The sequence below is a fragment of the Simochromis diagramma genome, unplaced genomic scaffold (genome assembly GCF_900408965.1).
Source record: "Simochromis diagramma unplaced genomic scaffold, fSimDia1.1 OVJJ01000321.1, whole genome shotgun sequence".
Classification (NCBI taxonomy): Eukaryota; Metazoa; Chordata; class Actinopteri; order Cichliformes; family Cichlidae; genus Simochromis; species Simochromis diagramma.
The window spans coordinates 17,013,491-17,035,778 of NW_024386772.1; the positions used below are offsets into that span (position 1 = coordinate 17,013,491).

Genomic DNA, 22,288 nt, shown 5'->3' on the forward strand with positions numbered 1-22,288 from the left:
AACTACTCCTCCTTCAGGCTGCCCTCCACCAGTGCCCTACTGTCTGCTCTCATCAAGCTGCAGTAATCATGACACCTGCATAAAAAATGTAGCCATACTGTGCTTCAGGGGGGCTGTATTTCAGGCCTGTAAAAAGGGCAAGACTCCTTCCTTTCCTCATGCCAAAAAGGCACCCATGAGTAAACCTTTTTATGGGACATTGATAATTAATGACCAACTTTCTTCCTCCTAAATTCTAAATAAAAGTAAATAATGTATTTACTTTAAAGTCATTTAAACAGTGACAAAAAACCAGAACTTTTGGTGTCAGGTGACTTTATTGAGTCAAATTAAGCAGTATGTAAATCCCACAACCAACCACTTTAAAGCATTAACAGCAGTTTACTGTGTCTTGTAAAACTGTGCATTACAAGCCACTTGTACAATAGTTGACTCCAACCACTGAATAAATCATTGGTCAATTGCTGATCAATCATCATTAAGCAACTTTAAATAAGCAAAACTAAAACTTAAGTAAGCAAATGTTTGCTTAACAACTAGATTTATTAAAGAAAAAATGCTGTCCAAACCCTCCTAACCCTGTGTGGAAAAAGTTATTGTCCTCTAGCCCTAATAACTGGTTGTGAAACCCAAGATCTGATGTATGATTTGGGCGCACCTATATCTGGCCATAACCTTTTCAAAGTAAAGTTGAACATTTGGGAGAAACACTTGGGACATTTAATCAGCAAGTAGTAGTTTAAAACACTTTCTAAATAAGTTTAAACAAGTATTACATAAAATGCACTAATTTTTCATGACAGAAAGAACTTATAAGGTTGATTCACAGTACAAATTCAAATATTTGACAAGAAAGTAAACAGTTGCCAGCAGAAAAGTATATAAATCTTCCATTTCCATCTTTTCCTTCACTTATTTATCAACATCACCCTCTGTGCTCTTGAGGGATGTCCAAGTCCTCGGACACTGATGGTGCATTTCTCTGTCAAAAAGTAGTGCAGATACTTTAGAAAAACTAAAAAAAATTGTTACAAAAGGTTTAAATTTATTACAAGCAAAGCAACGCTTTATGCGGTCACATTTACAACACAGGTTAGCTTTTAAATTTAAAAAGTCTTATTGGTCAAGTGACTGCTATGCAAAACTTACCACTGAGCCGCCTTCTCTGGTCTTGTTGAAAGAACAGGTCAGCCATTTGACATACTCGTCTCTAATCTAGAATATGAAATAAATGCACATTTTGAAAAATAAATGAAATAACTCACTATAAAACTCATAAAAAATACTACCAATATGTTTTAACTAGAGATGATGTTAAATCACAGAGCTGGTCATTATTAAACAGGTGTTTAATGTGGTGCATTCCCTATAGATAGATCCATAAAGCCACAGAGCCATTGCTAGTGGGGCAGAGATTAGCTTTTAATTAACTACATTTTAACTTAATTTTTTTTTTCTCTTATAAAGAATACATCTATTTGCTTCCGCTTATCCTTTTCAGGGTCGCGGGGTGCGCTGGAGACTATCCCAGCTGTCGTAGGGCCAGAGGCAGGGGTACACCCTAGACAGGTCGCAGGCTGTCGCAGGGCTAACACAAAGAGACAGACAACCATTCACACTCACATTCACTCCCGCATTCACACCTATAGGCAATTTAGATTACTCAATTAACCTATTCCCACTAAGTGCATGTCTTTGGATGGTGGGAGGAAGCCGGAGTACCCAGAGAGAACCCACGCAAACAGGGGGAGAACATGCAAACTCCACACAGAAAGACCCCAGCCTGATGGTAGAATTGAACTCAGGAATAATATAAAGAATGAATTATAAAAAGTTTGACATACAGTATGTAAGAAAAATGTTAAGAAACACTGGTATAACGAGTCTACCTCCTTGTTGAGGACACAGTGGACAATGTAGAGAAAAGTGCCCTGCTGGGAGTTCAGAACTATAAAAGCAACCTGAAAGAACAGGTTTGTCTGGTACAGGCCAAGAATCCAGGTACAGCCAAGTATAACAAACTGGGCCAATATCTTGAACAATATCAACCTGCAAACAGAACAACAGAAGGTTTTTACAGTTCTTTACAAAACATTGCAGCAGGATGTTAAATAAAAAAGCATCAGTATGCTAAATGAATTCATTTCTCTACTGTAACTGCACTTATAGTCAAACAGGAAGACATGTTTAGTCTCTAGAGATGAACTGATTGTCTGGCAAGGGAAAGGTATCTCCCGATTTCCAGTCTTCTCTGGTCCAGAAGGGGGACTGGCTGGTCTTGCGCATACATTTCATGAGCAAATTGTTACAAACTACTACTTCTACACACTCACAGTGCACAAATAAAAAATGATTTACTTGCACATGGAAACGCATGCAAATAGTTGTGCGCACACTCACAGGCGCATGCCAACAAGTTGTCAGCATGGAAACTCCCCACCACGAGTGAAGACACAAAGTTCACCAAAGTAAACGACCACAGAAAATGTTTGTTATGACGAACCTGATCAAACACTTAATTCTGTACTTTTTAAAAATTAGCCAACAAATGAAAAGTGAGTCAAGCTAAACTATTCAGAGCTCAGAACCAACCACAAGTAAGAGAGTCAGGCAAGAGCTGTGAAAGGAAAATTACAGACAGGTGAGAAAAAAGGGAAAAGGGTTGATGTCCTTTCATCCGGGGAATTCATAAGTATACGGGAAAATGATGCAAGTGTCTGATATAAAGGTGAGTATACAACAGCTAATTTCTATTCAATTATTAGCATGCTTGAAAGAGAAAATCCTGTAACTTACTGAGTTTGGAGCAAAAGTTTATTTATCTATTTATTTATTTATTTATTTTTTATTATGCAAATAATATTTTGCATTGAAAAAAGTTGATTTTTCTTTCTATATAATGTCAATTGTAGTTGAAATAGGGAAAAATCTGTGTTGTCATTTAGCAAATAATCAGAATCAGAATGGAAATCGCACTTAGTCTGGAGTCTCTACTGAGTGACATTTTTTTTAAAAAGCTGCACAAAAATCATTATGATTACTCAGAATTTGAACTTGCTTTTTAAATAAACCTCAAACTTACTTTGTATCTTTGGACTGAGAGATATCACTTTTTATGTTAGCCAAGGTGGGCCGCAGACTCCATAAAGTTGCACCAAACAGGTAGCAATTCATCTGATAAAATAATCAGATTTATAATTTCATTTTGAGACAAATTATCATTATAAGAAAAAAATGTAATGTGTAATACAGTTCTAACACAAAAATAGACACACAGCAAGGATCGCTATCACTGGCCCTGTTAAAGCCCATTTGAAGTTTCGTTTTTCTGACAGCCAGCATCTGCAATTCAAACGCACATCAGAGACCATTATCCAGTCTTGTACATTTAGTAATAAAAGGATTTAATGCATAAATCGGTGCATTACACTGTGTCTGACTTACACATTAGCCTCAGTACGTCCATATCCACCAGAATACATCAGTGCCGAAACACCGACAATCACAAATGGAACACCATAGCCAATCAGATAGAGAAGAGGCCTGGGGAGGCCATCTCGTCGGATGACTTTCACCTGGGAGAGCTTCCGTACTAACAAGTGGAGCTGTAGTGCCTCCAGCAACATCCACACAAAACTGGCAACAATAAAGAAGTGGAGAAGCCCTGCCATGACAGTGCAGGCCAGCTGTAGAGACAGATAAATATGTTTAAGCTTTATGGACAATTGGAACACAATAGATAATCTTTTGATAATTCTTGGAGTTTAGCCACATTGTACCTTATTATCAGTGTATTTGTCATTCCACAACAAGAGCAGTTGTGAAAAAAACAGGTTGAGGCAGAGGTGGAGACGGGCTGTGTTGTTAATTTTGGGATTCCAGCTGCACAGAAGGAAGGTAAAGATGGCCAAAGCCAAGAAGAATAGTCCAATAATCACACATATCCGGTTCAGCCACTCTAAGAAGTCATTCTGTGGCACAGGCTGAAAATGAGATACATGGATACTGATGAAAATGGATGTAAATTTGGCTATAACTGTGCTTGACTTATTGGCTTATTGAAATGCTTTAAAGCTGACAAATGTCTAAGATCCAGGTGATCCATTTCAGACTTATTCCAAGTTAAAGATTTTTTAAGAGCAATTTTTGTTGAGATATCATCTGAATTTCAAGAGCGCCCCCTCTGGCCTCAGGCTATAAAAGCCCCCCTTCTCCAATACCTGCTGTTCTCATTTTCATCCCCCCCCCCCTCCTTTTTTCTTTCCTCTCTTCTCCTGTCCTCTCCTCTCTTCCTTTCCTCCCTTTATTTCTCGTTAGTACAGGGGGTTCTGCCCGGCCCGAGAGCCATTGCCAGACCCCTTCAAGGCCTTCCCCAAACCGCAGCACTAATCACACTCCTTCATCCCTCATTGCTCATCGTTACCAAGGGAGTGGTCCCTGCTAGTGAAATGTTGTGTCTCTTTCTAATTCTGCATATGCCAAGAAGTGTGGGATAAACTGTCTAAAACTGGGTATGTAAAGTGTACTATACTTGTTGACAAAGCAGTTTGACAGAATACCGAATTAAAGTTCTACAGAAATTTTGACTGATTACAAAAAAAAATTTCTTCCACTTAAAATGTAAAAAGGGATTTAACCGCTTATATACACTGCATGTTTCCATTTGTCAAATTGTGGAGTTTTAATCAAATCTGAAAAATGTACAAGTATGTTAAGTCCTGTAAGTAATAAGACTTCAACCTTACCAACATGTAACTGACATACCTCCCCAATCTGCATTATGAGAGCAAAGGTAGAAAGGTGTGAGCAGCTACAAACAGTGTAGTTTTTGTGAGAGTATGCAACCCGGCAACCCTCTTCTGACCAACGCATCGTCTCTCCATTTTGTCCACCTTCGGCTTCTCCGGCTTCCCAGTACACACAAGTGACCATTCCATTTTCTGGTACTTCCTAAAAAAAAAAAATAAAATAAGCAAAGGCAAGAATAAAAAGTCTGATTCTTTTTCAATACATGCAGTGGTGTGAAAAGTGTTTGCCCCCTTCCTGATTTCTTGGTGTCTTGCATATTAAACACAAATGTTAATATTGGACAAAGAGAGAAAGACATCATACCACGATCTAAAGAAACAACGGAGAAACAAAGTCACTGACAGCTATGAGTCTGGAAAGCTTCCTGGCTTCCTCCTGGAGTGACTGGGCTACCAAAATTACTCCAAGAGCACATTCACAACTCATCCAGGACGTCACAAAAGAACCCAGAACAACATTAAAGAACTGCAAGCTTCATGTCTCAGTTAAGGTCAGAGTTCATGCTTCAAGAATAAGAAAGAGACTCGGCAAAAATGTCATCCACAGAGGAGTTCAAGAAATAAAACAGTTCTGACCAAAAGGCTCATCTCACCTTTGCCAAAAGCCCATTTTGATGATCTTGAAGACTTTTTAGAAAATATTTTGTGTACTAATGAGATTTGAGTTCCATTACATCTGGGGTTGTTGTGGTGCCTTAGGATCTGAAAAACCATGAATTCTGCTGTTTACCAAAATATCCTGAAGGAGAATATCGTCCATCTGTTCAAGCCCTCACTCTGAGGCACGCTGATGATGATTCAAAATTATCCAAAACACATCAGCAAGTCCACCTCCAGCTTAAGAAAAACTAAATTAAGACTTTGGAGTGGCCAAGTCCAATTCCTGACCTTAATCTGATTGAGACGCTGTCGATCAAAAACCCTCCAATGTGGCTGAATGAAAACAATTCTGCAAAGACGAGTGGGCCAAAATTCCTCCACGGAGCTGTAAAAGACTCATTGCCACGTATTGCAACACTTGACTACAGTTGTTGCTGTTAAGGGTGACCCAGCCAGTTATTAGGGTTAGGGGGCAATTACCTTTTTTTCCCTTAATGACAAATACCTACACTTAGACACTGCATTTTGAGTTTACTTGCATTATCTTTGTCTATTATTTATATTTGTTTGATGATCTGAAACATTTAAGTGACAAACATACTAAAAATCCAGGAAAACAGGAAGGGGGCAAACACTTTCACAACACTCTATATGTACAATCTTGATGCTACACCTTGTGTTGAATTGTAAAGTTGACAGGCTCTGTCAGGTTGGTGGTGTTTATTCCTGGTATTATGGCAGTTAAAACATCTGAGTACATCTCTGTCACATTCTTGGTTTTGAAGTATTGATGACTGAGAATGCTCTCCATCCCATCTAGCGTCAGAAAGGCGGCTGATACAGAACCTGGAAGTGGTCACATCACAAAAAAACCCAACAACAACAACCACATTCATCTTAATGCACCTGTGTCAGTCAACATTTAAAAAAAAAAAAGCTCTTACCATTGTTGTCCCTAGCTAGATCCTCCAAGTTGATTTTCATTTCATATTCCTTGGCAGAGAGGGATGAACTCTTGCTATCATGGCTCAATGAACCAATGGCCACTAGACTCAAATCTTGAACACAGATATGCATTCATTATGTTTGTATTTACTAAGAACTCAAATTTGACCTATTAGCGTAAAGTTGAGCTTGGTCTTACCCACTGTTGAAGTGTGCACTTCCTTTTTTATTTTCGTCTCAGTCGACGGAGTCATTGCAACAACGAGCTGCTCTGAGAGGCCAAGAATAACACTACCAGTCTCCCCGTCTCCTTCACTGCTCACCTTGCTTGTGCTGGTAAGTGTTCCAACACCTGAAACCATCTACAGAAGACTTGAGTTATTGTAATGAACAAATAAACAAGCAAATGAAATGAATAAACTGGAAATATAAAGCTATGACTCTGTTTGCTTTTCAGTACCATAGATGTAGAAAAGCAGTTTGCAACTGTCTGCAAAGATGTCAAGAACGGAGAAAATTGTGTTAGATAAAAAATAACTGCCGTGTTTTCTGTGCATCACGTTACATCCTATTTGTTGTGTAGCATTTACAAGTTAACGTTTTTAACTACGTACCACATCCGGTAAAAGGACACCTGTATTGTTCTTCAGGTCTTCACCCAAGTTTTCAAGGAAAGCTCTCTCTTTTGTCTTATCCTGAAATTAATGTTTGGGTTTAGTTTATGTTTGCTACACGATGGCATCTTTAAAAAACGGGGATTTAAGTTTTGTATAACTGTCTAATTACAGTCGAATGTTTTACTGTGAAAAAGTGATCTTTATCAAAGAACTAACTTACTTACAGTCAAAATCATGAAACATAACGGGTTATTAATGAACTTTGTTATGCATTAAAAAGTTAGCCAGTTAGCCTCTAAAACATAAATCACCACCAGTCTTACCTTATTAGGTTTGATTTCATCTAGAATGTCTTCAAGGCCTGTCAGTAAATTAAAAAAATACATTTAAATTCTAAACACTTTTGAAAATCTAAAATGTCTTTGAAGTCAGCTTTGCTCACTTTTACAAAAAGTGATGCCCGCCTTCCAAATTACACCAGTTGATGGGTAGAATCCATCAGGGCAGGAACAATAGAAGGTGCCTGGTGCATTAGTACACACAGTTTGGTTACCACACAGTCCAGGAGTTTCACTGCACTCATCTATATCTAAAGCGGTGAGAGAAACACAAGGGGCTGTTTTTCTTGCTTGTTTGTTTTTTGGAAATTATATATTTATTTGCTTTTGGAAACAAAAGAGCATAGGAATAGCACATACCATTGCATGGGTTAGCAATGCTGGCTATAACATGTGGATTGTCCACTCGATAACCAGTAAGGCAGGTACAGTTGTAAGATCCAATTGAATTTGTGCAGTTACAGTTTGCTCCACAGATGTTCAACACATGGTCAGCACACTCATCAATATCTGTAACACACATTTAATCAAATTCAAGCTGCAGGTCAAAAAATACTACGGCAGGTTGTGAGACTGAACCTGTTTCTTTTGTATATATTCTGCATTTTTTCATATTAAACTGCAGTCTCTTTGCCTATATCTACAGGTTTCAGCTAATGCCTTTGTAAATATGTTGTAAATACCAGTGCATATGTTGGTCATGCTGGGTTCTTTGGATTGATCAGTTGGTGCGTAACCTGGTATACACCCACAGGTATAAGCTCCAGGTGTGTTTGTGCAGATAGAATCAGGGCCACAGATAGATGAGGTTAGACACTCATCATTATCTGAAAAGAAGACAGTCAATGTAAACAAATTCAATTTATGTTCTTTGTGTACTGAAAATTACACTTAATATGCTTTTCTAATTGTGTTAATCACTCAAAGAACTTTATGCTACAAGCTATATTCGCTCAAACACACAAAAGGATTTTCCTACCAAACACATGACATAAATAATAATACAGACCTTGGCAAACAGGGGTTGCATCTGATTGAATGTGAAAGCCTTCATTGCAGTTGCACACATAACTTCCAATTGTATTGGTGCAGGACCCATATTGCCCGCAGATATTGGCAAGACATTCATCAATATCTAAACATACCACAGTTACCAAGTTAAAATCTGCATTAAAAATAGATTTTGTTATTTTGTGTTTTTATTGGTACCTGTGCATCCATTGGACGTTCCAGGTGGCAGTGTTGGATCTGTTACACTGAAACCATTCAAACAGGTGCATATATATGACCCAACGGTGTTCTTACAATTTGAGTTAGGACCACAAATCCCTGTAGTCCTCTGGCACTCATCAATATCTGACAAAAAGAATAATAACAAACCAGCTGCAAGCTTTAACAGTATTGACATTTAGTGAAGTTTATTTTCTTTTGTTTTTAGTTATTTATTGTTACTTTAGTTTGTTTGTGAAGTTTATTTATAACAAACATTAGTGTAAATCTTTGTATTATTATTATTCAGCATGGTCCCTATCTCCAAGAGCCATCCTTTGGAGAAGGCTCATTTCTGCCACTTGTATCCACATTCTCAATTTTGTGGTCTCTACCCAGAGCTCTTTGATCAGCTTGATGGCCCCCCTTACCTACGGTGTCCTGGTAATGCTGTGAAAGTTCTGCCAGAGGTGGGAGTTGAAGATCTCTTTGATAGTGGCCTCTCCCAGACTTTCCCAGAGCACCCTAAATATGCATTTACGCGTACCAGGTCTGTCCAGTATTCTCCTCGACCATCTAACCCAACTCAAGACCAGGTGGTGATCAGTGAAAGACTCGGTCTCTTTATCCAAGTGCTCAGAACATACGGCTGCAGATCCAATGATACAATTACAAAATCGACCATCGACCTGTGACCTGGGGTGTTCTTTGTGCCATGTGCACTTATGGACATCCTTATGTTCTAACATGGTGTTCGTTATGGACAAACAGTGGTAGGCACAAAAGTCCAATAACAAAACACCACTCAGGTTTAGATCAGACATGCGGTTCTTCCCAATTACACCCTTCCAGGTCTCACTGTCATTGCCCATGTGAGCATTGAATTATAAGACCATTTGCAAACAATTTGAAGGCTGTTTGAAGGACGTTTGGGAGAACAGCAAAGTCAAGGATTTAAATATGTTTTCCATCCAAGTCTAATCCTATGGATGTCTCATCTATAAAAGATGGAGATAAGGATATGACAACATATCCTCAGCCGAATCCTCATTAACCTTTCCAAATACTGTAGGACATATTTTATTGACCCTAATCCAGGGGATGATGTTACAAGAAAGATTAGTCTCTGCTGTTTGCAAATGCAATCTCACACTGTCAACTTTGTTACTAAAGAAGTTAGTTTGCTTCATCGCATGGCATGCTGGTAAACCGACCAGCACATTCCACACATTTTTGAGAATTTCAAATATTCCTACCTGTGATCCCACTTAAAGTCTTAAAAGGAATGAGTAAAGGAATAAATCTTTATTATGTAATATTCTCTTTTTTTTTCCTCATAATTTAAAATGTTAACCCTTTTTTCCCAACTTAGGGTAGAAAGTTTTATCTATAAAGGGACTCTGATTTATGAGTAGCAGTTTTTGCATTGTCCTTTTGAAAGAACAAATGATTTTTTTAACCTGGTAAGGCCCAGATCATTTTTTTAGGCATAAGACATCAGGATCAAAAGATGATGCACTTTGTTTTACACATTATTTTCATAAGAATAAGCAAGAAATATAGAATAGTTACTTATTTTCAATTTCATGTACTTACCAACACAACCAAATGAAGCCGGAGTAGGAAGGTGGCTTTGGGGGATTTCATAACCATCCTCACAATTGCAGCCTCCATCTGGCATACACTTGGCCAATGGTCCACAAGAGTCTGGCTTACAGTCATAATGATCTAAATACATATACAATTGTGAAACACAATCATAACATAAATGAATGATTTAGCGAGTTTTGCCCTTTGAAATTAGGGTTTAGATATTTAGTGACATAGTTTTACAGTCGTAAAAGGTTAAAAAAACATAAGAGTTTAACTGAACACCATCATATTTTAGAGTATTAGAGTGTGTGTGTGTGTGGGGGGGGGGGGGATTTAATCACTTCAGTTTCTTTGCCTCACTTGTTTGATCACACCAATGTGCACTCCTCTCTCCTAGTCTGCATGTCATGTGACCAGCCAACTGATCCTAGGCCTGGAGACCATGCCAGTTAAAGTACTTTCAGCACTGCAGATAACTAACTTCAGCAATTTAGAATTTATATTGATTGATTGATAATACTTTATTTATCCTGAGGGAAATTGTTTCGCAGGCTGCCAGATGATCTGGCGCCATCATGAGCACCCCTTCTGACCATACATAGAATACACAAGCAAAACATTGGGAAGAAAGATCAGAGAGGTACGAAAAAAGTCAAGAGTTAGTCCATATAAACAGCAGCCTGGTCCTGGTACGGTGTTGGACAGGTCCGCCTGTCTACTTCGGGTGGGAGTAAGCGTTCGGAGGCATTGGGAGGGGGGAGGGAGTGTTCAACTTGAGAGCGAGAGTCCTTTCTCCCGGTCAAGCAAAAGTCAACATTCCTCCACCTGACATAGGTGACCTTAAGGGATAGGAGCAGACAGTCCTAATACAGTCCTTTTATCAGGGAGAATTGTTGTTCTGGCCAGTCTTGACCTTGGATAGCTGCATGAAGGACATGGTTGTTTGGGTTCGAACGAACAACTGCATTCCAGTTTCACAGTTGGTCTAAATGTCCATCACTGGTCATCAAGTCTCTCAATTCCCATCGAGGAGCCATCAGCTTCTCCAAGATCTTATCAATATTGTGTTCAATAAACACAGTCTGAGTACTCACAGCTTGCCCATCGTCAGTAATGTTGGCTAGCCTTGTGGGGTTTTGAACAGCTGTAATCGCTTTCTTTGTTCTTCGATAAGCCAGGTCCGAGCCAGCTCCAAACAGCGAGAACTCTGTTATCATTTTTCCACATCTTGTTCAATGCCCCCCATTGAGAGTGTCGCCAGGCACACGACACAACTGACCATCAAGCAGTGTCAATTTCATTAAGGGACTAGTTGATCAAATCCAGAACAAGACTGAGAGACTCTCTGAGGGTTAGAGTTAGACAAGACTAGAAAAGAACAGAAACCAAGCAGGGAAAGATAAGGGAGGGAGAGGGGGAAAGATGCATCCACCTCTACCAAGAGAAGAATGAATGAGTGAATGAATGAATGAATGAATGATTTCTGAATATTTGAAAAAGGGATTCAAGCTAAGATTTCTATTTTAGAAGTAAAAATGAACAGAAGCATGGTAACAAGAATTAGTTACTACTCACAGGTCGCATATCCTTGCTGGTAATATGGGTAACTCATTGGTTGATACACGTAGAATCCTCCGGGACAGAGAGCTATATTCACTACAGCGGACATGTCAGTACACCAAGAATAGAAGCCATATGCAGTTACTGTTGTTGGTGTCAGAGACTCAGTGGTTGGATAAGGTGATGAAATAAAAAGAGCACCCCATGTGCCACCACGATAAGGGGGTACACAATTAATAATAACTCTGTCTCCACCAATCCCTGTAAAGCGCCACCATTTGTTAAGAAGCTGCTGGTCATTGACAAGAGAGGCACCAAAATAAGTAGCGTCAAATCCCCGATTGCGCCACGACTGAGTTATATTGGTGTATCCATCACAAGAACCTGCACAATGCAAATCAAATATGTACAATAATTATCACACATAATTTATTACTTTATGGTGATTTTAAATCACATATATTGGCTATTTATTTGTTCATACCAGGAGGAAACGCAGTAATAACAGGTATCACAAGCAAACCTGAAACAAAGAAGATAAAAAGTTATAGAAATGTTTAATTAATCTTAAAAATTACTGTTAAATTGTTATACTGTTGAAAAGTAATCATTCACGTTACCATCTTTATAATGTCACATACCAACTTCATTTTTACTCTTGAATCAAACTGAAGAATGCCTCCAAGACTGTATAATTTTTCTTTTTTAGTAGAATACATTAAGGAACATGACAAAGGATATATTAATGTAGTGCACACGGCATGGAAAGATGTGCTGTGTTTGCAAGTTTAAGTATGCTCTCCAGGTGACAAAATAAATGCTAATCAAAATAGTCATAAAAATAACTACAACAATCCTCATCCACCTACATGGACTGAGTCTTATATAGTGCTTTTCTACTCTACCTGACAACTTAAAGCACTTTATACAACTTGCCTCATTTCCACATTCACACCTATTTATAAAAAAACAAGCATTCTGTTGATGTGTTATTGCTTTATATGTAACATACACACACATGAATACATGGTGGTTCCTCACTTGTTTCTACACATCCTAATCAATGTCCCCTCATCTTGGGTTCACAGTGTGTCTTCTTTCAAAACTTGGCAAAGTAATGACACAGCACAATAACTTGTACTTCCATAAAATTGTTTGATCTTGGAATCTGCAGTTGTTGAGAAATGATCCATAAAGCTTCTGGAATGAGCTTCCCAAAGCCCTGACCTCAAGTCTACTAAAAATATGTGGACTACGCTTTAAAGCCAGGTCCATGCAAATGCAAAAGAGTGGTCAAATATTTGCTATAATAATTCTTTTGAGGGTTACCAAAAGCGTATGTTCAGATGTATTTTTCTTTAGGACTGCCAACAGAACATTTATCAAAGGCAAAATACAATTTCAATCAAAAAGAGCTTTTTTCATTAAAAAACAAATCTAGATTTTTTTCTGCTTTCAGGTTCTATTTTGAATTGAATGAAAACAGAAAATTACATACCAAGTAGAAGTGACAAAGCAAAGTAATTCATCGTCATACGAAACATCGTGGGTCAATGACATCTGCTCATCAGTCCTGAATACTTGTAGCACACACTGTGAAATTTGAATTGCTTCCCAAAAAAGTTAATCCTGCCTTAAACATGCAAAGAGATCATGCAAATACTAATTGAAGATGATAAAAATAGTCACTGTGCACCATTTGTAGCAGACATGTTCTAGGATTGCAATTAAAATAGCCCATTATTTAATCACTGCTTATCTTATGCACTGTATCGTGCATACATATATATACGTACAATGTGTATCTGTTTCCCTTTATCATAGCTTTTCAATCTAATCTTGGTCAAATCCATAGTCTTCTTCCTTGCTAACAAGTTTATTATATGACCTTATTATATGACCAGCCACAAGTCGAAGTTAAACAGTCAAATGTGTGATAAAGGGTAAACAAGTGCCTATAAGTAATTATTCTTAGTCAGTTCAGATTGTTCATCAAATTTTCTCTTTCTTATTAGTGTTTGTAGCATTTAATGTCATGTTTCCTTGGCAGTGCTGTTTTTGTGAGTCAATCAATGTGGATAATGGGAAGTAAAGGCAACAATCAATACTACTTTACTAGTTTACAAGATAAATTTAAAAAAATACACTTCTCTTTTTGTTTTGTTACTTCTGGGAGGGTTTTGATAAGTCATATAGGACAAATTTGTACACGTGTTCTAAGGCCCATGTCAAGGTATGTTGTTGTTATGGTCAGAACCTGCAATTCAAGCACATGTGACACATTCTTGGGTTTCTTTTGTCTCTAATATTGTGTGTGTGTGTGTGTGTGTGTGTGTGTGTGTGTGTGTGTGTGTGTGTGTGTGTGTGTGTGTGTGTATATATATATATATATAGAGAGAGAGAGAGACATACATATGTAATGTATATCTAATATAAATGAAACAGGGTTGAATTAAACTGCTCCACAGAGCAGGCTATCATTGTAATCACTCGCTAAATCCTCTGTTACACACTAAATGCTATTGACATACAGGTACTATGAGGAATACTTTATGTCTCTTTAATTGCTTCTCACACAGGCAAATTGCATTTATTCACAAAATAAATATTTAAAACTAATAAAACCCTAAAACACACATTTTACTAGTTTATTAGTGCAGATTGTGGATATCATCTTACACACGTGTTTGTAAATGTTGCGTAGTAGTAGTGCGTAGGTAGTGCCACTTTCTGGAAATATTTTCCTCGGTGGATGAGTAGTGGGGTGGTAGAAACTCTTAAACAAGATAAACTGGTGAATAAAAGGGAACAAGCGGAACCCTTCAAAGGGACTGGTAGGAACCAATGTCTACAGTAAATGTTTCCTATTGACCATAGAGGCAAACGGAACAAGTGCAATTGGAGTGCACACAGCGGTAAGACGGTATATAATCATTTATGAGCAGATATTTCATATTTAGTCTTTTTAATTTCCAATATTTTTTGCATTGGTCGAAGATGGATAGGTCTCATGAGTTTACAGTGGTCCTGCTTGTTTTCACAGTTAGCTACAGACCGCAGCTACAGCTGCTTGCAAAATGTGGTGCTGCTAAAGCTAACGTACAAAGATATAAACATCAGTTACACCTCGTTTCGTATAACTTTAGCCTAATTTAACTTTAGTCAGTCTTTCTTGTAATATTACAAATGAGTCATGGAAGGGGGATAGGTTTCCTTTATTCTGCCGCGTTTGTTTTAATCCTAAAATTGTCATAACTTGCTGAAAACGCTTATAAAGCAATATTTGAATGTCTTCGTGCAGGGATATCGTACCTTCACAGACCTTTTCGGTTCTCTGTTTCTCAGCTGGATAATCTGAGTTAAAAATAAACACAAACTGACTGAATTATATATTATTATGTATTATCTTATTAGTATCATTACTCTGTTTTCGTAACGGTGTGTCCACCTCGCCTAAAGCAGCTGTTGATGTGGTGTCGTAAATCCAGAGACTGACAACCAACCATGACATCACTGGTAAGCTTTCATTTGACAACACAAAAGTATGTCTTTATTTTCTTTTGATAATTTGATCCACTCTTGTGCTATGTTTAATGCCGTGAATCTACAGTGCTGTGCAAAAGTCTTGAGCCATCCCTCATTTCTCCATGTTTTTTTTCCAAGTAGCCAGAATTAATTGTATTTTTAAGTGGGCTTTGGAAACAGTTCTCCAGGCTTTCTGACTGAGTTTTCTTTGGCTGCTTCGTAAACTCATTTTCAGTCCAGTCCTTGCACCTAATTATTTTCAGAGGAGTGTTTTTGTTTTTTTTGTTTTTTTGTTGGTCGGTTTGTTTGTCAACCACTTAACACTGACCTATTATTCAAGCATGAAAGAGGCAGGTAACACAAAAGATTATCCAGTGTTGTACCTCATTACAGTTCGGCTCATTTCAGTTTGGCTAATTCCAGTTTCCCATTTTTTTTTTCTCTTTTCTCTTTTTTCTCTTTCTAAAAACGGTCTTTTTAAAAACTACATTGACAGCAGATGCAAAAAAATATTCACTTTTTCCAGTGCTTTTCTCGCTTTTATTTGTCTCCATAGTCTTCCTTGAAAATGCTTTGATCCTTTGTGGTCTTCTTTACATTGTCCATGTTTAGCAGGTTGGCAGTGATTTTAAGTGTCTGATTAGGTTTGTTGTCAAAAAATGAGCTTTGGACGTTCTTCTGGAAGCCTGGGGAACTATTACAGAAGACATCTTGGAAGAAATGACAAGAAAGCTTGGATAAGAGAGTTCAGGCTGTGTTGAAGAATTAAGCAAATTATACCAAATATTGACTTTAAAGTTTGTTACAATTGTACAAACTCCATTTTACCTTATATGTGGTTTGAGTAAGTTATTGCATTTCCATTTTACTTGTAAATATAAAGGAAGAGACTCAAGACTTTTGAGCTGTACTGGTCCGACATGACTTTCATGGTGTGCACATTATTCAAATGTGACAGGCTTCCAACAAGAACATTTTTTCTCTTACAGGGAAGCAGCAGCAGCACCTCAACCACAGAATACATCGTGCGTGTCCCCAAGTGAGTAACACATGTAAATATCCAAAGAGATTTGTGTGCACAGGACTTGCCTTGTGTCACTGTTTTGCATGTGCTCATACGTGTTTTGGTCATTCTAGGTCACTGAGATGTCACTTGAAGACGTGCATGACTATTAGAAGATTATTGTGACGCAAATGAATTGAGCTCAGTTATGTTGCACAATAACTCACTATATTCTTTTTTTTTTTTTTTCTTTGCATAGAAATACCAACAAGAAGTACAATATAATGGCTTTCAATGCAGGGGACAGAGTCAACTGTTCAACATGGACACAGGTGGGCTTCATACTTTAACTACACCTCACAGACAAAGCTTAGGTTTTCAGTATGACAGAGCTAGAGTTGATATGAGAAAGGAATATCAGCCAGTCTTATTCGCCTTAAACAAAAAAAAAGAGAGCGAGAAAGATGTGATAAATTTAGGAATGAGTAGGCTGGGGTTTGGTTTTTTTTTCACTTTTCCATTGCTCTTTCTCCTTTCCCCAGGCTCGTATGGAAAGAGATATGAGTGCTCGGAAGATATATGGGGAGGAAGAGACCCCTGAAGGCGCAGCAGGTAGTGAGTTTGGCAAAAAGCAGCGCGAGGAAGCTCGTCGGAAGAAGTTTGGTATCGTCACGCGTGAATTCAAAGTGGAGGACCAGCCCTGGATTCTCAAGGTTAATGGTAAAGCTGGCAAGAGGTGAGTAGAGAGACTCCCTCTGAGTTACTCTTCAAAAGTGTTGGTAATGCAAGATAAAATTATGTATTATACAGTGGGGCAAAAAAGTATTTAGTCAGCCACCGATTGTACAAGTTCCCCCACTTAAAATGATGACAGAGGTCAGTAATTTGCACCAGAGGTACACTTCAACTGTGAGAGACAGAATGTGGAAAAAAAAAATCCATGAATTCACATGGTAGGAAAGAATTTATTCGTAAATTAGGGTGGAAAATAAGTATTTGGTCACCTCAAACAAGGAAAATCTCTGGCTCTCACAGACCTGTAACGTCTTCTGTAAGAAGCTTTTCTGTCCCCCACTCGTTACCTGTATGAATGGCACCTGTTTGAACTCATCATCTGTATAAAAGACACCTGTCCACAGCCTCAAACAGTCAGACTCCAAACTCCGCCATGGCCAAGACCAAAGAGCTTTCGAAGGACACCAGGAAAAGTATTGTAGACCTGCACCAGACTGGGAAGAGTGAATCTACAATAGGCAAGCAGCTTGGTGTGAAAAAATCAACTGTGGGAGCAATCATCAGAAAATGGAAGACATACAAGACCACTGATAATCTCCCTCGATCTGGGGCTCCACGCAAGATCTCATCCCGTGGGGTCAAAATGATCATGAGAACGGTGAGCAAAGATCCCAGAACCACACGGGGGGACCTGGTGAATGACCTGCAGAGAGCTGGGACCAAAGTAACAAAGGTCACCATCAGTAACACACTACAACGGCAGGGAATCAAATCCCGCAGTGCCAGACGTGTTCCGCTGCTGAAGCCAGTGCATGTCCAGGCCCGTCTGAAGTTTGCCAGAGAGCACATGGATGATACAGCAGAGGATTGGGAGAATGTCATGTGGTCAGATGAAACCAAAGTAGAACTTTTTGGTATAAACTCAACTCGTCGTGTTTGGAGGAAGAAGAATACTGAGTTGCATCCCAAGAACACCATACCTACTGTGAAGCATGGGGGTGGAAACATCATGCTATGGGGCTGTTTTTCTGCCAAGGGGACAGGACGACTGATCCGTGTTAAGGACAGAATGAATGGGGCCATGTATCGTGAGATTTTGAGCCAAAACCTCCTTCCATCAGTGAGAACTTTGAAGATGAAACGAGGCTGGGTCTTCCAACATGACAATGATCCAAAACACACCGCCCGGGCAACAAAGGAGTGGCTCCGTAAGAAGCATTTGAAAGTCCTGGAGTGGCCTAGCCAGTCTCCAGACCTCAACCCCATAGAAAATCTGTGGCGGGAGTTGAAAGTCCGTGTTGCTCGGCGACAGCCCCAAAACATCACTGCTCTCGAGAAGATCTGCATGGAGGAATGGGCCAAAATACCAGCTACTGTGTGTGCAAACCTGGTAAAGACCTATAGTAAACGTTTGACCTCTGTTATTGCCAACAAAGGTTATGTTACAAAGTATTGAGTTGTATTTTTGTTATTGACCAAATACTTATTTTCCACCCTGATTTACGAATAAATTCTTTACAAATCCTACCATGTGGATTCATGGATTTTTTTTTTTTTTTTTCACATTCTGTCTCTCACAGTTGAAGTGTACCTCTGGTGCAAATTACTGACCTCTGTCATCATTTTAGGTGGGGGAACTTGCACAATCGGTGGCTGACTAAATACTTTTTTGCCCCACTGTAAGAGTTATTATTTAGAGAAATCTCAGTGACTTGATGTCTGTAAAGAATTGTTTTTTTTTTTTTTTTTTTTTTTTAAGGTTCAAAGGTATAAAGAAGGGTGGCGTTACAGAAAATGCATCCTACTACATCTTCACGCAGTGTCCCGATGGAGCTTTCGAGGCTTTTCCTGTTCACGGCTGGTACAACTTTACACCACAGGCCAAACACCGAACTCTGACTGCTGAGGAGGCTGAGGAGGAGTGGGGCAGGTGAAAGGGAAAGGACGGGTGTGGTTTGGGATTAAAAGTGATGAAGAAAAATGAGTACTTAAAAAATAAGTACTCAGTTGACCCTAGATGTTAAATGTTTGATTTTAAGACAGTCACCCTCCGTTTTTCTAGGCGGAACAAGGTGGTGAATCACTTTAGCATCATGCTTCAGAGACGTCTTCGAGAGCAGGAGCGGGGTGAGGAAGATGAAGACGAAGGAGAAAAATCTGGGAAGAAGAAAAAGAAGGGGGGCGGAAGAGGGGGTGACCTGCGCATTCATGACCTGGAGGACGAGCTGGAGATGAGCAGTGATGACAGTGACAGCAGTATGGGGGACGGTAAGGAGAAAGACACAACAAGAAGAAGAGACTATTGTAAAATGTCTCCGGCTTTCATCTTTTGATTTTCTTCCTTCAAACACTTTGGCTTTGTTGGACAGATGGAGAGAGCAAACCAAAGGTAAAAAAAGATGCTGGGAAAGGAAAAGCAAAGAAAAAGAAGCAAAAGAGTAAAGACAACGAGGCTCTGGAAGACAGCGATGACGGAGACTACGAGGGCCTAGAAGTGGATTATATGTCAGATGAAAGCAGGTCAGATCCGTTACACGGTAGCACACAAAGATTCACACTGTATCAACAATGTTTGGGGTTTTTTTTGTTGTTTGTTGTTTTATTTATTTATTCATTTATTTTGTGTTTCAAATTTAGCTCAGAAGAAGAACCAGAAAAGGGAAAGCCTGTCAAAGCAGAGGAACACCCTAAAGGTCAGATCAATTTATTGTTAAAAATACTCAATAAAAGTGAAGCTATAAAACACAGTAAATGTAAATGGATGTGTACTTGGATGTTCACACAGTCTCACACACATTCATACAAACCCTAAAGGAACACAATCTGATGGCTGCATCACAGGCGACTCAGGGTTTCAACATGCTGATTGGTAGACGCACCATTCTATCTTTTGCGGCACAGGCACCCCCAAACATATGATTTTATGCATACAGTGTCAAAAAATTTATTTTAGGCATTGAAAAGTTAGGTGAGTGGAAGGTGACCTGAGTAGACACAATCTTGAAAATGACTTAGGTCTCATATAACTTAGCTCCGCATCTGGACGAACGTTATGGCCAGATACCTGCCAGAAGTGTCTAGTTTTTCACTAATCAATGTATTTAGATTGTTTCTGAATATTTATCCTTTTGTAGGGATTGATGAAGAATCTGAAAGTGAGGAAGAGAGTGAGGAGGAGAAACAGAATGATGAGGAAGCAAAAGAGGAGGAAGAGGAGGAGGAAGGGAAGAAAACCCCAGTTCAAATGGAGAAGAAGAAGAAAAAAGGTAAAAAAAAAAAAAAAAGTCACAACACGTACTGTTGAATGGAGTATTTTAAAATATGTGAGCAATGTGTGTGTATGAGTAGTCAGATTTATGTTCTTGTGCTTCACAGACAGCAGTGGAGAATCAGACAGCTCAGATGACAGTGACATCGAAGGAGAGACGGCCTCTGCTCTGTTCATGGCGGTTAGTGTGCGTAACTGAACAAATTCACATTTATTTCTTTTTAAGCCAAATTAGTTTGTAATATATTTTCCTATCATTATCATAATTAACATCAGTACCGTTGTTGCTTAATAAGACAATGGCTCAACCAGTGTGCAACCAGTTTTGTAATGCTGAAGCTTTGGAGTATTTCATATTAGTGCGGATTGTTATTCTACATTGGAATTTTTCATTCTTTGTTTGCGTTCTCATCAATTATCGTCTTTTCCTTCCTATCTCAGAAGAAACGCACACCTCCTAAACGTGCTGGTGGCCGCGGCTCTGCAGGCAGCTCCAGGACTGGTAGCCGTCCTGGAACTCCATCCTTAGACTCTGCCTCCACCTCGAACACACTCCGTGCTGCCGCCAGCAAGCTGGAGCAAGGTGATTTCTCAGAAAGCTCACACAAATGCTCATACGTTCACAGTATAGTGTACATACATAGATATATGCAGGACCTTCACAAGTAGCTTTCTACTCTCAAATCTTCTCTTTTTGTTATTCCATTCCAAACAAACTTGTCTTCTCTGTCTTGTCTCCAGGTAAGAGACAAGGTCCTAGCATCGACTCACCTGCTGCCAAAAAGCTTAAGATGGAACCCAGCACCCAGAGCCCTGTTCCCTCTGGGAAGAGCACACCTCAACCCCAATCAGGCAAATCCACCCCAAGCTCAAGGTAAGGTCCAGGTTTTTTTTTTTTTTTTGGTTTTTTTTTTTCCAATACAGTTTCATAGACACACAGTTATTTCTTCCTGCTTGTCTTATGATTCAGAAGGCTAACATAAAGACACCAATAGATATTTAATGTAAATATGAGTGTTAAACTGTATTCTTTACTTTTCATTCACCCCACAGTGATGTGCAGCTGACAGAGGAAGCAGTCCGCCGCTACCTGATCCGTAAACCAATGACCACTAAAGACTTGTTGAAGAAGTTCCAGACTAAGCGCACCGGCCTGAGCAGTGAGCAGACTGTCAACGTGCTGGCACAGATCCTTAAGCGCCTCAATCCAGAGCGCAAGAACATAAACGACAAAATGCACTTCTACCTCACTGAATAACCAAAGGAACAGAGGGATGTTGTGGTTGTAGAAGTGGTGAAGTGCTAAAACTGACCCTCTTTTGTTCAAAGGTTATAGTGTTTTCAATAAAACCCATGGAAGAATAGTCTGTACAGGTTGTTCTGTGATATGCCACAGCACAGGAAGCTAGACCCGCCTTCAGCAGCAGTCTGAAATTTCACCTTAGAGCGGATTTATTTTGTCAGTTTTCTTTTCTGTATTTTTATTCTTGAACTCCAAAACAGTAAAATTGCTTTGCAAGATTTCCAGTTCAAAATGTATACATGTAGATTTTTTTTATCTTCCACTTTGCTGTAGTGCAGTTTATCCTTTGTTTTAGCTTCCTACCACTTCCTTGTAAGCTAACTTTGTTTTGATTGGCTGCCCCTCCTAAAAAAAAAAAAAAAAAAAAAAAAAAAAAAAAGAAAAGTTGTTTTACAGGGTTCTCATTTACGTCAAAAATCCCAGAGAAGAAAAAAATGTGTATATAACAGGAAAATAAGGAATAGTACAATAGGTTCCCTTTAAGTAACAGACTTGTCCATGAAATTATGTTGAATGAAAAATTTTGTTTTGACCTGATAGTTAAAACCTGATAGTTCTGTTTTTTTTTGGTTTTTTTTGTTTTTAATTCCTTGCATATAAATTTTTTTCTAATAAAACTATTCTTAAGTAAGGATTTGAGTTTTTGTACCTCCTCCTTCAATGTTAAAAAAACCTTTTGTCCTTTAAGGACAAAACTGGGCAGTTTTATTTTTTTTGTCAGTTTATCAAATCACTTGTTCCTGAAAGTACTTTAATATAAACAGATTTATTAAACACACTTCAC

At 38.8% G+C, this 22,288-nt stretch overlaps 2 protein-coding genes across 7 annotated transcripts; one reads left to right on the forward strand and one right to left on the reverse strand.

Moving 5' to 3' along the window:
* Nucleotides 1-311: 311 nt before the first annotated feature.
* Nucleotides 312-12,233, reverse strand: LOC120747368 (adhesion G protein-coupled receptor E2-like). Its single transcript, XM_040053161.1, has 22 exons — nt 12,155-12,233; nt 11,686-12,054; nt 10,114-10,245; nt 8,518-8,664; nt 8,318-8,443; nt 7,992-8,135; nt 7,669-7,818; nt 7,413-7,559; nt 7,294-7,331; nt 6,968-7,048; nt 6,814-6,843; nt 6,553-6,715; nt 6,353-6,466; nt 6,082-6,254; nt 4,765-4,950; nt 3,780-3,983; nt 3,445-3,686; nt 3,276-3,342; nt 3,083-3,174; nt 1,890-2,049; nt 1,150-1,215; nt 312-982 (listed from the first exon to the last, which is right to left on the reverse strand). Exons 2-22 carry the CDS (start codon nt 11,777-11,779, stop codon nt 926-928), a joined length of 2,613 nt encoding a protein of 870 aa, XP_039909095.1. The 5' UTR covers nt 11,780-12,054; nt 12,155-12,233; the 3' UTR covers nt 312-925.
* Nucleotides 12,234-14,511: 2,278 nt separating this feature from the next.
* On the forward strand, nt 14,512-22,136 carry gtf2f1 (general transcription factor IIF, polypeptide 1). Of its 6 annotated transcripts, none has more exons than XM_040053195.1 (14): nt 14,512-14,585; nt 15,133-15,186; nt 16,185-16,234; nt 16,458-16,530; nt 16,741-16,934; nt 18,693-18,863; nt 18,996-19,201; nt 19,303-19,453; nt 19,571-19,626; nt 20,068-20,199; nt 20,309-20,388; nt 20,643-20,784; nt 20,943-21,075; nt 21,255-22,136. In XM_040053195.1, exons 2-14 carry the CDS (start codon nt 15,175-15,177, stop codon nt 21,457-21,459), a joined length of 1,605 nt encoding a protein of 534 aa, XP_039909129.1. In that variant the 5' UTR covers nt 14,512-14,585; nt 15,133-15,174; the 3' UTR covers nt 21,460-22,136. The 6 variants fall into 6 exon arrangements, with proteins under 6 accessions (XP_039909129.1, XP_039909139.1, XP_039909109.1 ...); XM_040053205.1 differs by having other exon boundaries at nt 14,523-14,585; nt 15,130-15,186; XM_040053175.1 differs by having other exon boundaries at nt 14,529-14,585; nt 15,133-15,192; nt 16,188-16,234.
* The last annotated feature ends 152 nt before the right edge of the window (nt 22,137-22,288 follow it).

Bases quoted from the DNA above. Each gene is read 5' to 3' on its own strand.
- LOC120747368 (XM_040053161.1), bottom strand. From the start codon at position 11,779: ATGTCCGCTGTAGTGAATATAGCTCTCTGTCCCGGAGGATTCTACGTG. The intron at 8,444-8,517 runs GTACCAATAAAA...TGGTATGTTTAG, and splicing joins AACGTCCAATGGATGCACAG to ATATTGATGAATGTCTTGCC. The intron at 6,255-6,352 runs GTAAGAGCTTTT...GACCACTTCCAG, and splicing joins TCTAGCTAGGGACAACAATG to GTTCTGTATCAGCCGCCTTT.
- gtf2f1 (XM_040053175.1), top strand. The intron at 20,200-20,308 runs GTAAAAAAAAAA...TGTGCTTCACAG, and splicing joins GGAGAAGAAGAAGAAAAAAG to ACAGCAGTGGAGAATCAGAC. The intron at 20,785-20,942 runs GTGATTTCTCAG...TCTTGTCTCCAG, and splicing joins CGCCAGCAAGCTGGAGCAAG to GTAAGAGACAAGGTCCTAGC.